Source organism: Vulpes vulpes, chromosome 2, assembly GCF_048418805.1.
Source record: "Vulpes vulpes isolate BD-2025 chromosome 2, VulVul3, whole genome shotgun sequence".
NCBI lineage: Eukaryota > Metazoa > Chordata > Mammalia > Carnivora > Canidae > Vulpes > Vulpes vulpes.
In genome coordinates, this window is record NC_132781.1 from 31,850,070 (window position 1) to 31,866,339 (window position 16,270).

Consider the following 16,270-nt stretch of genomic DNA (forward strand, 5'->3'; position numbering starts at 1 on the left):
AGAGAAAAGAAAATGTCATTAAGGAAATAATGAAGAGAAAACATACAGTAATTTCACATTACTATACCATGTTTATTGAAAATAGTCTGTATATATGCAGACTTGCACAGTTCAAACCTGTGTTGTTCAAGGGTCAGCTGTATATCTTAAAGAATCAATTCACTAGGAAAACAGTATATCTAAGCTTGCATATACCTAATAACATAGCCTCAAAATACATAAAGCAAAAAGACAAAACGTAAAAAAATAGAAAAATGCACAGCAATAGTAGGAGATATTTAGTCCTTTTTGATATGCCTTATCACATACTTTTAAAATATAGAGAAAATAAAACTTAGATTTTTAGGAAAAATTGGCAAATTCAATCATATAAGGAGATTTTGATATACTACTATAAATACTACTATAAAAAGTGACAGATCAGGGACGCCTGGGTGGCTCAGTGGTTTAGAGCCTGCCTTCGGCCCAGGGTGTGATCCCAGGGTCCTGGGATCAGGTCCCACATTGGGCTCCCTGCATGGAGCCTGCTTCTCCCTCTGCCTGTGTCTCTGCCAATCTCTCTCTCTCTCTCATAAATAAATAAATAATCTTTTTTTTTTTAAAAAGTGACAGATCAAACAGACAAAATATTAGTTAAGGCTACAGAAAATCTGAGTAACATAATTAAGGAGCTTGATTTAATAGGTCTATATAGTATGGTACACTTTTTTATTTTTTTTTAAATTTATGATAGTTACAGAGAGAGAGAGAGAGAGAGAGAGGCAGAGACATAGGCAGAGGGAGAAGCAGGCTCCACACACCGGGAGCCCAACGTGGGATTCGATCCCGGGTCTCCAGGATTGCGCCCTGGGCCAAAGGCAGGCGCTAAACTGCTGCGCCACCCAGGGATCCCTAGTATGGTACAGTTAACAATTAAGGCATACTTTTTTTTTTTTTTAAGTAAGTCCTATGCCCAACATGGGTCATAAACTTATGACTGACTCTAAGATCAAGAATTGCATGCTCCACCAACTGAACCAGCCAGGCACTCCAACATACACTTTCTTTTCAAAGCCACATGGTTTATTTATAAAAATTGACCATTTTGCAAAGCAAGTCTCAACAAATATCAATCTATTTCATACAGAACACCTTCTCTGACCCTAATTCAATTAAGTTAGATATAAATAACTAAAAATTAAAACAAAAAACTTATGTTTAGAAATATAAAGACACACATGTATTGAACCAAAGAAGAAATCATATTTGAAATCTATTCTTTGCCTGGGATAATAATAAAAATTCTCTTTATCTTGTGGAATGTAGTTTGAGTGGTACTCAGAGTGAAAGCCATAGTCTTCTATATCACAGTCAGAAAACAGAAGGCTGGGGCAGCTAGGTGGCTTAGTTAGTTAAGCGTCTGCCTTCAGCTCAGGTCATAATCCCAGGGTCCTGGGAAGGACCCCGCCCCCAACCCCAACCAGAGGGCTCCTTGCTCAACAGGGAGTCTGCTTCTCCCTCTACCCCTCCTAGCTGCTTAGGATCTCTCTGAGACTCTCTCTCAAATAAATAAATAAAATCTTAAAAAAAAAAAAAAAGAAAAGAAACAGATGGCTGAAAATTGATTACTTAAGCCACCAACTAAAAAAAAATTTTAAACAGCAACAGAATAAACCCAAAGAGAGTAGAAAAAAGAAAATAACGAGAGCTACATATGTATTAATATCACACAATTTGATTATATTCTTTAACGTGGTATATATTCTTATATATGGTATATGCTCTTATTCTTATACACAAGAAGTTATTAATTTTATAAACAAAAATTAATAAAACCAAAAAATAGCATTAACCAAATTAAAGGTTAATTCTTTGAAAACACTAATAGAAAGAAGAAACACTAGTTAATAAAAGGGAGATCTCTGGCACCACTGATCCAGGAAAGAGAAGACACAAACACAATAATACTAGAAATGAAAAAATGGATATAATGGGTAGGTGCAGCAGAGATTAAAATACATTAAGAGGAAATTATCAACATTTTGTTAATAAATTCAGAAACCTAGTTACTATGAATAATTTACTTGAAAAATATACTGTTTAAAAACTGACTCAAGAATATAAAACCTAAAGAGGTCCACAGCCACAAAAGAAGTGGAATCAGTAGTTAAAAATCAACCTAGGAAATGTTTATCCCATACCCAGACATTTTACCGGAAAGTTCTACCAAGCATTCAAGGAACACATAATTCCAATTTTATACACACTGTTCCAGAAAATGAAAAAGGAAGGAACATTTACTAGTTCATTTTATGAGGCCAGTATAACCAGACAAAGGCAATACAAGAAGGGAAAATTGCAGCCAATTTGACTTATGGACATAGATACAATAAGTCCCACAATTAAATTAGATGTTGACCATCATTCATTCATTCATCCTTTCATTTGTTCAACAAAGATTTATTGAGTGTCAACCATGCACTAATACAGGCACTGTGCTAATATGTGGAGAGCAAGGCTCATGGTTTGGTGGAGGAGATGAGCAACAAAGCAAATGATTGCACAGGTAAGGTACACAGAGGACATTCTGAGAGGATAACAGTGCCTACCAAGAGGGATTCAACCTGGGCAGAGAAAGTTTCCCGGCACATTAACGGACTAAGAGATGGTGTGGGAAGAATGCTCAGAAGGCTATCACAGGGGGTCAAGCGGGAAATGTAGGATGCAGCAGCAGGAAAGATGGGTTTGAGAGATACTTAGGAAGTGAAACACACGTCTTCATGATGGATTGCATACGGGAAGATGTCAATCTGGAGAAGGGCCAACCTCGTCTCTAGGGTGGCTGGGGTTCTGTTGACCCATATAGTGAAACTTAAAAGAGTTTTTTAGATTCAAGGGGAAAACGCATGCCTGTGTTTCTGGACATGCATGTTGAGTTTGGGGTACGTCCAGGAAGGTTAAGCGGAGATGGTGAATAGCTCCGTGGAGAGCTCAGGCCGGAGATTTTAATTTGAGTGGTATCAGCAAGTAGGTACTATCAAAACCCACCATTCAGAGGAGCTCATTCGGGGGCCGGGGGGGTGTAGCTGGGGGAGAGAATGAACACCAGTATTTAAAGGAAAGGCAGAGAAGTCAGGGTAAAGAGACAGAAGGAATGGCTGGAGAGGTAGGAGGAAAACAAAAGAACATGAGCATCAAGGACGCCAAGTGAAGAGTGAGTTACATGAAGGGAGTGTCTAATGAGGTCATGGGCAACAGAGAGGGTAGAGGACTGACATCGTCCTGCTGGAATCCTCCCGACCCAGGGGCTGCATTAAGTGGATGAGCTGGAGAAGAAATGCATAATAAATGATAAGTTATTCCATATAACATAGTGCAAAGGGGCAGCAGGAGTGAATTTTTTGGGGGGACAATGAAACTCTTCTGCATCTTGGATTGGTTATTGCGGAGATAACCCAATCCTATGCGTTTGTCAAAAACTCATAGAATTATAGACCGAGCGGAGTAAATACGACTGCATATAAATGAAAAATAAGTAAAAGCAATGTAGTAATGGAAATATAAGATCAAGCTCTTTCTCAACCACTGACTTTATAATTGCAGTGCCAGCCCCTCTCAGGGTTTTAATTCAGTTCAGTGTCAGCTTATGTAGGTCTACAACAGGGAACAAGGGCACCCCACTCTTGCCTTGTGGAGGACAGAATAAATATGCATGCCACAGAGCCAAAGGGCAGCAGAGTGATGGCCAGAGCCCCCCTAAGCAGCTGGCTGATTGCTGGGGGTGGGGTGTAGCCTGCCCAGCTTGGCTCCTCTGGGATCCTGATGTAAAATGGGGCGGTGGGGGGAGTTGGATCAGGAAAGGCCTTTCTACCTCTGATGGTCTGTGGTTCTAGTGTAAAAATCCCCAACAAAATGCAATTAGCTTTGTTGCCTGCATTTTGTTATTGAGGATAGTCATAATAAACAATCACCATAATAACAACTGGCTCTTCAACACACCAGACCCCAGATGATTTGGGAAGCAGCTTGGAGTGACGGGAAAATGCTTGGCTTTGTGGTTTAAAGCTCTAAAGTGCCTTAAAAAAAAAAAAATCATAGCAAGTAATGATTGATAATAAGCACATCCCACATAGGTTTGCAGTCAAAAGGAGACTTTTATATTTACTTACTTCAATCTCTCCTTTCACCCCATCAATCCTGTTAGTGAGGAATTATCCCAAAAATAAGAGGCAGGGAGATTAACAATCTGGTCATCCAAGGCTTTGGGTAGTGTTGGGATTTTCCAAATATTCCACTTTTCCACGACCCACACTGGATTTGGTATAGTTTTGGTGTTGAGTGTGTTCCATTGTGTCCTAATCCTATGAAAATTAATGGAAAAGTGTTAATTGGGCTTCAATTCATACTTAACATTAATCTGAGTATTTGATGAACCACAACTTTATGTTGCCCCTCATGCCATATTAACTCAATTTATTGTAATAATTTAAAACAATAAGGATAATTGTATCCTTATTGTTTTCAATACCCCATAAATTGAATCCAGTCTGAGTCTGGCCAGCCTGGAATCCAAGTGTGCGATGCCTTTGGGAAGCTACAGGCACCGTCTTTTCGGGGTTTTCAGGGCGGGGAGGGATGAAACCAGTGGCTTATTAAAAACCTACTGTGTGCCAGGACCAGTGGTTTATTAAAAACCTACTGTGTGCCGTCGCTACCCAGGTGGGGGGGGGGGGGTGCGTGCGCCTGAGCCTTCTGCTTCCCGCAGTTACCTCCGCAAACCGGCGGCGGCGGCGGTGGTGGCGGTGGTGGTGGTGGGGTGGTCCTGGGCTATTCCAACCTTATGCATTTTACTGTCTCGGCACAGAAATAATAAAAATGTATAACGGCCCGGTTGGAGAGGGGTTTCCTGACCACCACCGCCCTCCCGAGCCATCCCAGAGATGCTTCCAAACTATTTGTCCCTATACACAGAAACTGGCGTTGAACCCCAATCATTTGACCTTGACCTCTACAGACCTATTGGCCCTATGCTGTTAGACTCCGTGCGGTCAGCACGGACACCCCTCCTTCGGGGCTTCTCCCCGGAGGAATCTCGCCAGTCTCTCAAAGTTCCAAAATAACCTTCCCCGGCGCGGCGCGGCCGAGGGCTTCGTACCTCCGCCGGGGAGGGCGGGGGGTGGCGCAGGACGTGCCGGTGTGGAGCGAGAGCGGAGAGAACTTCCAGCGCCAAAGGGAAATAAAAACTTGTGGCTGCCGCGGGTGCGGGAGGGTCTCCGCAATCCTGGGGCTCCCCGATGCCGGGCGGCGGGGGGCGGGGGCGTCTCGGGCCCGCAGAGGGGCGCCGGGGTTTGGGTCTGATCGCGACGTCCTTGACCTAAATTTCTGCGCGGTGTGGCTGGAGAGAGGGCGCCGAGCCGGGCGGGCGGCGGGCGGCGGGCGGCGTCCCCGGGTCCCCGCGGCCAGGGCCGGCGAACTCGGGCGGAGACGCCGACCCGGGGCGGGGTGGGGGGCGTCCTCTCCCCTGCCCGAGCGAGCGGCGGCCGCCGGCTCCCCGCGCCTCCCCCTCCCGCGGCGCCCCCGCCCCCGCCCCCCGCAGCCCACGTGACCCCGGGGAGTCGGGGCGCGCTCCCCCGCGCCCGGAGGCGGGGCCCCCTCCGGCCGCGGGGTCCGCGCGCCGCCCCCTGGGTCCGGCCGCGGGGGGCCGGGTGTGCGCGCGCGGGCAGGCGGGGGCCGCACCGGGTGCGTGACGTCACCGGCCTTGGTTACACGACGTTCTAGAACTCCGCCCCACGTGCGCCGGGGAGGGGGGAGGGGGAGGGGGGAGGGGGAGGGGGAGGGGGAGGGGGAGGGGGAGGCGGGGTGGGGGTGGGGAGGAGGGGAGGTGGGGACGGGCGGGGGGGCGTGCGAGCGGCGGGGCTGAGCTAAGCCGAGCCCACGTGTGACGGCTCTCGCCGCTGCCCCGGCTCGGCGGCTCGCACAGCGATTCGGAGGAGCCCGGGCGGGGGGGCGGAGGAGGGGGAGGAGGGAGCGGGAGATCTCGGGGCTCGGAGCCGGCCGCCGCTCCGCTCCGCTCGCCGTGGGGCTCGGTTTCCCGGGGGTGGGGGGGCGGGGGGGGCTCAGATATGGAGGCAAATGGGAGCCAAGGCACCTCGGGCAGCGCCAACGACTCCCAGCACGACCCCGGGTAAGTTTCCAGCCGCTGCCCACCGCGCCGCCGCGGGCTCGCTCTCCTTGCGGCGGCGGGGACGGCGGCGCGGAGCCGGGCATCTCCCGCGCCCCCCGCCCCCCGGCGCCCCCCGGCGAAGTTACACACCTTGGGGTTGCGTCTCGCCGCCGCCTTCTCCCCCACCCACCGCCCGGCTCCCGCTCGCTCGCTCCCCCCCGCTTTCCCTTTAGCTTTTGTAAGTTACACGTCAAAATGGCCGATCTGACATCGGTGCTCACTTCTGTTATGTTTTCTCCCTCTAGTAAAATGTTTATCGGTGGACTAAGCTGGCAGACCTCACCAGGTAAGGGAGGGAGGGGGGGACGCCTGGGTCCCCCCCTTCTTGGCTTCTTTATTGCTCTTTGTTATCCCCGTGTGCGAGCCCCCCCCCTTGGCTCCCCACTTCTCCTGTGCAAGGTTATTTTTTTAAATAGCAAATCCTTTCCGAGCCCTCTACGCGACCTCTGTTGCCGAATTTCCCCCGCGTGTGCAAAAAAAATGCAAAAGCAAAACAGAGTAACAACAGAAAACTACTTTTGGTTTTTGTCCTTGATCAAAATTTGCATTGCTTTTTTTTTTTTTTCTTCCACACCTTCTCTCCCCCCCCCCCCCCATCTTTCTCTTTCTCTCTCTACAGATAGCCTTAGAGACTATTTTAGCAAATTTGGAGAAATTAGAGAATGTATGGTCATGAGAGATCCCACTACGAAACGCTCCAGGTAAACCATTCCCTTCTGGATTTTTGTCTTTATTTTAGAACAAAGTTTAAGTGTTATTTTTGGAGGTGTCTTCGGAAGTAGCTAAGCGGATTTAGAATGGGGCTCAGGCATGTGGCTGGTTTCGAACGTCGCTCTATTCCCCCCCCCCCACCACCACCACCACCCCCACCACCACCACCCCCACCCCCATAACCCCAAAGGTTATTGTTAATTGGGGCTGAACTCTGGATACAGAGATGCCCATCTCTGCGCTTTAAGTCCTTTTCCCGTTGCTGCTGCTGCTTTTTTTTTTTTTTCCTCCTCCTGTTTAAAATGACATTCAGCTTCATTCACTTTCTACATAGTTTTTTGGTTTTTTAAACGTATGCTTTCCCCACACACTCCCAGCTCCCCTGAACTCTTCAGCCCCTTTTGGAAAGCTGGATGAATCTCTGCTGAGCGCCGGGTTTTCTTCAGCATAAAACAAAGCGTTAAGAAAGGGAAGGGGAGGAGGAGAAGAGACGGACGGAGGTGGCGAAAGAGTGGAGACACCAGCATTTTCCCAAGTTACCTCCACCCGCCCTGCCCCCCCACCCCGTTTCCCACCCCCCTTTAACCTTGATGTGTTTTCCTGCGAGGGGCTGGAGGGGGGAGGGCTGTGGGCAGCCGGGGTGCAACGGGCCAACTTTGGCTCCCCATCCTGCGGGAGGGCTCACTCCTTGTTGCTTGCCATGGTGTCACATTTTCTTGTTTGTTTTCCTCCCTCTTTGTCTCATTTCAGAGGCTTCGGTTTCGTCACGTTCGCAGATCCAGCAAGTGTAGATAAAGTATTAGGTCAGCCCCACCATGAGTTAGATTCCAAGACGGTAGGTTGCTTTTTCCCTCGCTGTTGTTGTTCGCCCCTGTTCAGGACCCATCTGGGCATTGACAGCCCCATTTAAAGGGACAGTGCTTTCTTTTTTGCTTCTGTGCTGAGAACTGGGGAGTGTGATCAGCAGGGCTTGCGAGTTGGCTCTAAAAGTTTGCTGCCAGGGCTGGGCTTGGGGGGTGTTCTGTGTAGAGCCTGTCCCACTGCAGCTCCAGATGCGGCCAGAGCCCAGGCCTGGGGGAGGGGTCGGCCTGGGGAGAGGCTCTCTACCCGGCCCAGGGACCATGCAAAGAAACTGCACCGTAGGGCAAAGGCAACTTTTCTTTGTCAGCCGAGCACAGCATGCCTTAAGGACTGTGGCTGTGGGGCATTGGTTTTCAGAAGGCACAGCCCCGCGCGGTGGCCAGCCAGGGGCCAGCCAGCCGAGAGGGGCCGGGGCTGGGAGGGAAGGCGAGGGGGTGCTCATCGCAGGTCCAGGCAACAGGTTCCTCCTGGGGAGCACCTCAGATTTGGAAGGTGGTTCGAGAGGGGAAGGAGACATCCCAGAGCCAAGCTGGGTGTCCAGTGGGTGACTCCAGATGGGGTGAAATCTAAGACTGATAAGGCCTTGGGTGTCCGAGTGATTTGTTTTTGCCTTTTTCCCTCTCAGATCCTTTATTTTGAGTGTGGGTACTTTTACAGCAATAGAAGGTTTCAGAGACTTACATGGAGAGGGGAAAAAGTCTCTAGGGTAGGGATTACCAAAGGGAAGAAAGACGTTAGTACGGTAGTACAGTAATGGGGGGTGGTGGAGAGCTCCTTCGTAGTGTTTTCTTTAGGTCCCTGTGTTGACTCTGTGGCTCTCCCCCTTCCCTTTATGTCTACTAGAATCTCCCCCATAGTTTCATAGATCTGCCAAAGCAGGGGCCCCGAGGTGACATTGGGGTGCAGTGCTGGGCTGCTTGTGACCGCACTTCTCTCTGGGTGGGTATTGGGGCAAGGCAAAGGATCAGGTTCTTGTCCCAGTTGCCCTTAATGAACTTGGGCAAGCTGTTTGCTGTTTCAGGGCCTCAGTTTTCTTTTCTGTAAAATATGGGAGTGGAACTGGGTGATCTTCCAAGCCCCCTCCAAGCTTTCACATTGAGGGTAAGGGGGAAATAAAAAGGAGAAAATCCTGGACACCTTTGGTGCATGGAATTTATTTTTGTGAATTCACCCTCTTTCTCTGATGGGAGGTCAGGTGCATGTTCCCTAGTGCCCCCTCCTCCCTCCCCCCAAGAGGACCCCACACACTTTAAGTTGCTTTATTAATTGCGCTGGACTCGTCATAGCTTGCAGCCCGGCCTTTTTGAGCTTTTAGATAATTTAATTTTAGGGACAGTCATTTGTAGGGTGATAATGGATGTCTGAAGAATTTTTTTCCCCTTCGACTTCCTGGTTAGATGTTTCAAAAAACTAGCAAAACTAAAGAGGAAAATATTTCGAGGCAAATTCAGGAATTTATTGTTCACTCCGTCTCCCCACACTGGGTAGGAGAAATAGTATTTGGTTTCTGTGGTGCCTGGGGGTGGGGGTGTCATAGCCCTCAGTATCAGGTGCAAAACGTGCCGTTTCCCCCTCCCTGTTTGTGGATATGTTTTGGTCACTATTATTTAGTATAACCTAGATTTTGACTTTGTTTCAACGTTCAGTGCAGGAGGCAGAAGCGGTTGGTTTATTGACATGGAAACGAGGATCTTGTTTACCGTTACCTTAAAAGCTTTGTTTAGGTAACGGCCATTCACATCCAAAATAGTACCCTAGTCTTTTCCTAGAGGATTTGTAGCTACAGTAAGTAGAGCTGTACCTAACTAACTAATGTTTTTATTTTTGGTAGTTTTTTTTGTTTTTGTTTTTGTTGTTGTGTGTGTGTGTGTGTGTTTTTAATAGTTGACAGGGACGTGCAAAAGGTTGGGATTTGCCATACTTATCTTGACCTGTCCCGTCCCCTCCTTTGGAGATTTCAGCGTGTAAACTTTGCACACTGGAGAACTCGTGTGGTGGTCTGACATGCTGTTATCACAACACCCAATACAGGAATTCTGAATTGGCTTCGAGTTCTGTCATTTTAGATATTTTTTTTGAGCGTTCTTCTGTTCAGTGCTTCCTGTCCCCCTCCCGTCCCCCTCCTGGTCTCTCTCCCAACATGTCCCTCACCTTTGACTCCATGGACAAGGTGACTTCTTGCGGTGATTGTGTGCTGGTCCGCTAAAAGCCACAGTCTGGGGGAGTGTTTATAAAAAGACACATCTGTCTTACCTTTGGTCAACAGAATGGAAAATCCACACCTGTTGTATCTCTCTAGTCAGTGCTGAATACACCTGTAGATGCGGTAATGTTAATCTGGATGAGAGGGTAGTTTCCTAGATCAGAGATTGTTGTCTATTTTAGTTATTGAAAAGTAATCCCTCATTTCTCAGGTGATGTTTAAGGGTAAAAAACATGCTGTGGATTTTATTAGGTCTTTAAACCACCTTGATAAAGGTGGTAAATCTTTGTGTCCCTTCTCAGCTGCAGTGTCCTAAGGGATGTGAGTCTGGGAAACAAGAATTCTCTGGTGTGCCTTGCCCTCCCCCCAACTCTGTGCTTTGTCCCATAGCATTTTTGCTTCCCCATGGCCGAACTGAAAACAAGGTTCAGGTTTACATGTTAGAAGGGGGAGAATTGCATTACGAAAGCCAGAGCCTATAAATAAATAACTTGTAGCAATATTCTGTGTTGAAATTTTACCCAAAGATTTGTGACGTTTAGAAATCTATTGAAAACCAATAATGGGGATTTAAAAAAATTCTTTCCCTCCCCATATTTTCTCTCCAGTACTTTCCCACCTTGAATCAGTGTATTAGATTCAGAAGCTTCTGTGGGAATTGTTTTGAGTTTTAAAGCCATGCCCCTTTTGAGAATCATGTCTTCTGCAGAGTGTCTGATCTGGGGTAGGGGATGTTTTTCCATTCTGATTGGGGTCGGGGCAGGGGAATACCCTAATTGTTACACTAGATTCCAACTTCTTTTTCTCAGGTTTTTTTTTTTTTTTTTTTTTTTTTCTTTTTCCCCCTCTACTCATGAGGGCCTTACTTTTGTAATTTGGGTTTAGGTTGCTCATAGACTTCTACCCCCTGTGATTTTAAAAATCCAGGTGGTTTTAGCTCGTGTGTTTCCTTTTATTATTTTTTAAGAACTGGGTTAGGCTCCATAGTTTTTGACACCTGCTTCTTCTTGTGGTCTAACTACAGAATGAACTGTCTTTTTGGTTAACCTAGGTAACTGTACTTTTGCCAACATGAATGAATGAAATCAAGCCAAGCATCGTGTTGGATGTCTATGGGGAGTTTTTGGATGTTGATGATTTAAAAAAAATTTGGAGTCACCATTTCCACCTGCCTTGTTTAGTTATCGTCGGGGAGAAGATCTGTTATCCAGTTATCGACTCCTGAAAGATTCTTATGTTTAATTTTTCAGGTTATGATTTTGTTTTCAAAGATGACATCCCCATTTTTTCTCCCACTTATGCATTGCACTTTAGATGCGGGTACCGCTTAATGTCCAGTGTCTGTGGAAGAGAAGCCCTTGCTTAAATAAGAACATGTGTGAGATCTGATTTATTAAGGGCATCACACATTGAAATACATGGTAGGATATTTTGGAAGGGCCAGCTTTATGTGTTACATTGTGGGAAGGATGAGTAAAGTTTGGATCAACGTTTAAGGAACTTTTGAGTTGCCCGAGAAGTTACAAAAAGCTGGGTGATAAGCCTGAGAAATGAGTGATTAATAATTAGGTGATTAATCATAATTTTTTCTCCCTCTCTGCCAAATCCTGGAATTGACTCTTACTTTTCCATTTCCCCCCAGATTGATCCTAAAGTTGCATTTCCTCGTCGGGCACAACCCAAGGTAAGTAGGAGAATTCATAATAGGATTTTAGCACTCAGCGATGGTTGCCAAGGATTTCACGTTTCAAACAGAGTCCTGGCAATGAAGCGTTGAAACCATCAGGTTCCATCAGGGTATCAGCATGTGGCTGTGAGAGTCCAGGCCAGGCAAGGAGCTCCAGGGAGATATTCTCACGTGTCTGCAATTTAGCCATCCCTGAGGTGGGTTCTGAGCATCCAACAGGGGGCGGGGGCAAGCCTGATCCTCTGTGGCAGGACAGAGAGCTGTCTGTTGCAATATTTATGCAAATGTTCTGTTTATTTTTTTAAGTTTGCCAAGATCCTATCAGGAGAACATGGACATTTCCTTGTGACTCTCTTTTGGAGGGTTCTCTTCTGAGGCCTTACCACTTGGAGTGCATGGAGAGGAGTAGAATGTACGCAGTTTGTCTTCTTTTGAAAGAACAACTTTGTAGACCCATAAAGCCCTAGATTTGACAGACGAGGCAGTGGATGTCTTGGTTTCACGTTGGTGTGAGCAGTCTGGGCACACTTGAAACCGGCAGTGCTGCTTCTAGGTGCACGTGTTGGGGCCTGGGGGAGAAGTTCTGAGCATGTTGTAGCCTTGGAGGAGCAGTAGCATAAGATTTGCTGAGAGGATTAAGATAGGCCTTCACTTTTTCACAATGTGTGGCTAATAGAGTTTTTGCTGAGCTTGCCAGCTCTGGATATGAAAACAGCTACAGGGAACTGGAGGTGAAATTTATGGGCTTACATGTGAAAATTGCACCTTTTAATTATACTTTTTTCTTCCCTATGTAATATTGGGAGATAGGTAGACTTTTTCTGTGGCTTGTGGCCTTGTCATTCTTTGAGGGAAAGGGAAAAAGGTGACGCTTCCTATCATGGTCATAAAGGGAAGAAGCTGTTGCTTTTGCAAATTCCATTTATTTCTTCAAGCATAGTCTCCCACCAGTGGAACCTTTTAATTGTGTGAAGGGGAGGGATGAGGAACTTTAATGAAAAAGTTGGCACTTGTGGATGATATTTTGAGAATTTCAGGTCTGGAGCCTGCCATGTGATCCTTTCTTCCTTTTTTTTTCCCCCATGTTATTTTTCTTTTCCTTTCTTTTCTTTCGAAGGAAACACAAATCTTTTCAGCAAATATACCAAAAATACTTTCTTAAGGCATTTTTTCTCCTCCAACGATTAAGCAAATAATAGGAATCAATGAACCAAAGAGGTTAGATTATTTCTGTACCGAGCACAAACTTTGAGACTGTTAACTGTGTAAAGGTTGCTTTTCAAACTGTGTGTGATCCTTGACATTTCAGAGGCTTCCAGAATTAGCAGTATTTCCTGGGTTTGGAAGAATTGCTGTTTCTTCCATAAGTGTGAATCTTCAAATTTCCAGGTTAGTCATTTGATCATCCAGAACTAGGATCAGATTACCCTAGAGGGAAACTGGAAAAATCCGTGACTTAGTCAAACCTTGGGTTTGACATGTTTTCTCTTCCTTTTTATTGACCACCCCTCGTCCCCCCCACTTTTTTTTTTTTTAAACCAGGAAGGCTATATTTCATTTTAATATACTCTGGCATTTGGTTTTTCGGTGATGCATTCAACATGAAAATGAGACAGACTATTTCTTGGACTTGTTCAAGGCTGGGATGTTTTAGGTGGATTGTCAGACTTGTAGACCTGAGTAAATATTATACCAGTTGGGGGAGGACATCTTTCCATGGAGTTCCAGGGGTTGCATAACAATACCTTGCTTTTCATGGAACCCTTTCCCAAGGACTTTCCTATCTCTTATCTCCATCTGCATCTCAGGTCCCAAGACACTGAACAAAAACCACCTCTCCCAGCCTGTTCGCTCCTCTGTAATATGTGAGTGATGGGAGTAGCTCCTTCACCAGGTTGTTAGTGCAGAGTGAAAAAGAGCCTGGAACAGGGTGAGGGCCTCATCCCTCCTCATCTTTACTACTACCATTTAATCATCTTTCTCATTGTTCAAGCTCAGCAGCCTGGGTTTGGATCCTATCTCTGCCTCTCATTAGCTGTGTGGATTTGGGCAAATCATTTGATTTCTTGGATCCTCATATACCCCATCTTACCGAGTTTTTGTGCAGATTAAATAAATTAATAAAAGTAAAGTGCTTAAAAAAAAGATCTGGTGCGTAGTAGTACCATATATTGTTTTTACTGTTAATTTTGGTAGCTCTCATAACAGTCACCATGAGAGATCTAGCGATAATAGCGACGTTAAATGATTTTATGTGCCAGGCACTGTTGTAGGGACATTACATATATCAACTCATGCAGTCTTCACCTGTGTCTTCTGAGGTGTGGGTACTAGTATTATGTCCAGTTGATAGATGAGAAAAGCGAGGCACAAAGTGGCTGAGAAGTGGGGTGCGGGCAGTCTCGCTCCAGACTGGGCCCCCACCCAATGTACTGTCCTGTGGGGGTTTCTAGGAGTGGCACCTGTGGGTTCAGGCTGAGATTGAAGCTCATGGTGGTCATCAGGTTTTGAAGAACACAACTGCAGCCAGTGTGCGCAGTTTGTGTGTGGACTCGACGTTCCCTGGTTGGGTGATTCACCCAGCCCGTGTGATGTCATCCTGTTGGGTGACTCTGGCTGGCTGTGCAGAGGGGCACCCTGTCATAGGGCTCTGGGCTTGCTCAGCTCAGGGAAGTGGCTGGGGAATCTGCGAGGTGTGTGCTGGCCGGGAGTTGGGACGGGGTGGGGAGAGAGTGCCTCTCTTGTCAACAGTTAGTTTCTAATAGAATTTGAGCCTGGCAGTGGGGATTTCAGACTGAAAACCGGGCTGGCGGGAGTATAGGAGTTTAAGTCAAGCCTTATTTGTTATTTTATCTCTCTTCAATAAAACTTCTGTGTGTGGATGTGTAGGGGTCTCCCTGCAAGGTGGACCGTGCCCCTTCTTGTGGGCTGGGTGAGGAGCTTTTGTAAATGAAATGTCAGCATGGGTTTTGGTTAAAATGCATTTCTCTGCTTTCTGGCTGTCCCTCTTCGCTAGCACTCACCAGAGAAATATTCGTGGAGGTGTTAAAACAAGGCTAGTGGAAAGAAACTGTGACTTAATACGAAAGAAAAGCCATGGGAATGAGGAGCAGATTTCACATTAGTACTGTCATAATATTCTTTAATGTATCATATAAATAAAAATCCGTTTTGACCAGAATTTTAATGAGCGACCCGAAGGAAGGGGTTTTGAATCCTGCAGTTCATTTATCCCCCTTTGCGATGTAAATGTTCACTTCTCAAGTGAAGTATAATGGGCCTTTATTAACTAGTCGAGGGGCGACTCTTTGGAGACTAGTGGCCGTTAATTAGCGAAGTACATTTTGATCAGAAGGCGATGGGTCCATTCTGTATCTTCCTATTTCGCCTGATGATTATTTCATTTTGTGAAATATGTAAGAGTTTCCTCCCGTCTGTCTTTTAAAAAATTAAAATGGTCGTGCTATTCTAAAAAAGATGACTTAATTTGAAGCTGTTGGAAGAACAGGCATGATTGGGATCAATCATGTCATATCATTTTGTCAGTCCCTTTGGGCAGAAGCGTTGGCTGCCTAGAAGAGTTTTGCTCAAGCTTGTGGGTTCTTTTTCTCGTGCGGAAAACCCAGGAGGCCACTAAACCACTTAGGGCATGGGCGAGTCTGGGTGTAACTCCTCATCTGCCCTAATTATCCTTGTGTGTAATAAAGCCTTCTCCACTCCCCGGGTTACCATTTTCTTCCTTATGTGTAAGAAGCCAGGACCTTATCTGTTGATCAGCAGAGATCTCATTTCTTCAGCCTATTTCCAGTTGCCTTGAGTGGCAGCTGGGTGACTGTGGGCACCCCACGTGAGCCCCTCCACACCTCAGTTCCTCACTGTTTAAACCAGGGGTGTTGGGATGCCTGGGTGGCTCAGCAGTTGAGCGTCTGTTTTTGGCTCAAGGCATGATCCTGGAGTTCCGGGATCGAGTCCCGCATCGGGCTCCCTGTGAGGAGCCTGCTTCTCTCTCTGCCTGTGTCTCTGCCTCTCTCTCTGTCTCTCATGAATGGATAAATAAAATCTTAAAAAAAAAAAAAAAAGCAGGAGTGTAGTGCCCAACATGAAGTGGTTTTCAAGGTGAATGAAGTAGTTTTCAAGGTTTTCTCTTTGCTGGGAGCCTGACACAGGTAGTGCCAGCAGGTGTCTGCTGGTATCCTTATTATAAAATAATTTATTATCACTTGGGGTCACAGCTCCACAATCCCACCATCAAGAGTCATGTGCTGTAGCGACTGAGCCAGCCAGGTGCCTCGTTATTGAATGAATTATCTCTGTAGAATAAGAAAAGTTATCATGGAAAATGACCTGAGAAGAGTCCTGATTGGAATGTAAGCCCCCTGCCGGCAGGGAGCTGTTGATGGCTGTCATCACTGGATGCTGACTTAAATGCTTGAGCTGCAGTCAGCCTACCTACCTGTTTCAGGGCGGAGGCAGCAGACATCAGGGAAGTAAGGTTGGCAGCTCCAGGTCACACAGCTAAGTTGTGGCAGCGTTGAGCACAGGCCAGGTTTTCCTGCTCCTGTCTCATCCACTGATGAGGCTCCAGGGCCTGGAAGGTTCTCTGTTA

The 16,270-nt window shown here is 46.5% G+C and overlaps 1 protein-coding gene and 1 long non-coding RNA gene across 24 annotated transcripts in view; one reads left to right on the top strand and one right to left on the bottom strand.

Annotated features, from left to right (window-relative positions):
- Nucleotides 1–1,040: 1,040 nt before the first annotated feature.
- Nucleotides 1,041–5,474, bottom strand: LOC112917907 (uncharacterized). Of its 3 annotated transcripts, none has more exons than XR_003234573.2 (3): nucleotides 4,996–5,474; nucleotides 4,149–4,340; nucleotides 1,041–3,305 (listed from the first exon to the last, which is right to left on the bottom strand). It is a non-coding gene; the product is annotated as an uncharacterized lncRNA (long non-coding RNA). The 3 variants fall into 3 exon arrangements; XR_003234572.2 differs by having other exon boundaries at nucleotides 1,041–4,055; XR_011999714.1 differs by having other exon boundaries at nucleotides 1,041–4,340.
- Nucleotides 5,475–5,988: 514 nt separating this feature from the next.
- MSI2 (musashi RNA binding protein 2) overlaps nucleotides 5,989–16,270 on the top strand; it is a 392,043-nt gene continuing 381,761 nt past the window's right edge. For 19 of the 21 annotated variants that reach the window (XR_003234574.2, XR_011999715.1, XM_025995994.2 and 16 more), the window contains exons 1-5: nucleotides 5,990–6,163; nucleotides 6,448–6,488; nucleotides 6,822–6,903; nucleotides 7,664–7,748; nucleotides 11,620–11,661. Coding sequence is in view for 18 of the 21 variants with exons in the window: in XM_025995994.2 (XP_025851779.1) it covers nucleotides 6,102–6,163; nucleotides 6,448–6,488; nucleotides 6,822–6,903; nucleotides 7,664–7,748; nucleotides 11,620–11,661 (312 nt within the window). In the remaining 3 variants the exon portion in view is untranslated. Of the gene's footprint in view, nucleotides 6,164–6,447; nucleotides 6,489–6,821; nucleotides 6,904–7,658; nucleotides 7,749–9,420; nucleotides 9,499–11,619; nucleotides 11,662–16,270 lie in introns of those variants that run through there. The other 2 variants (XM_025995990.2, XM_072747549.1) reach the window with 2 other exon arrangements.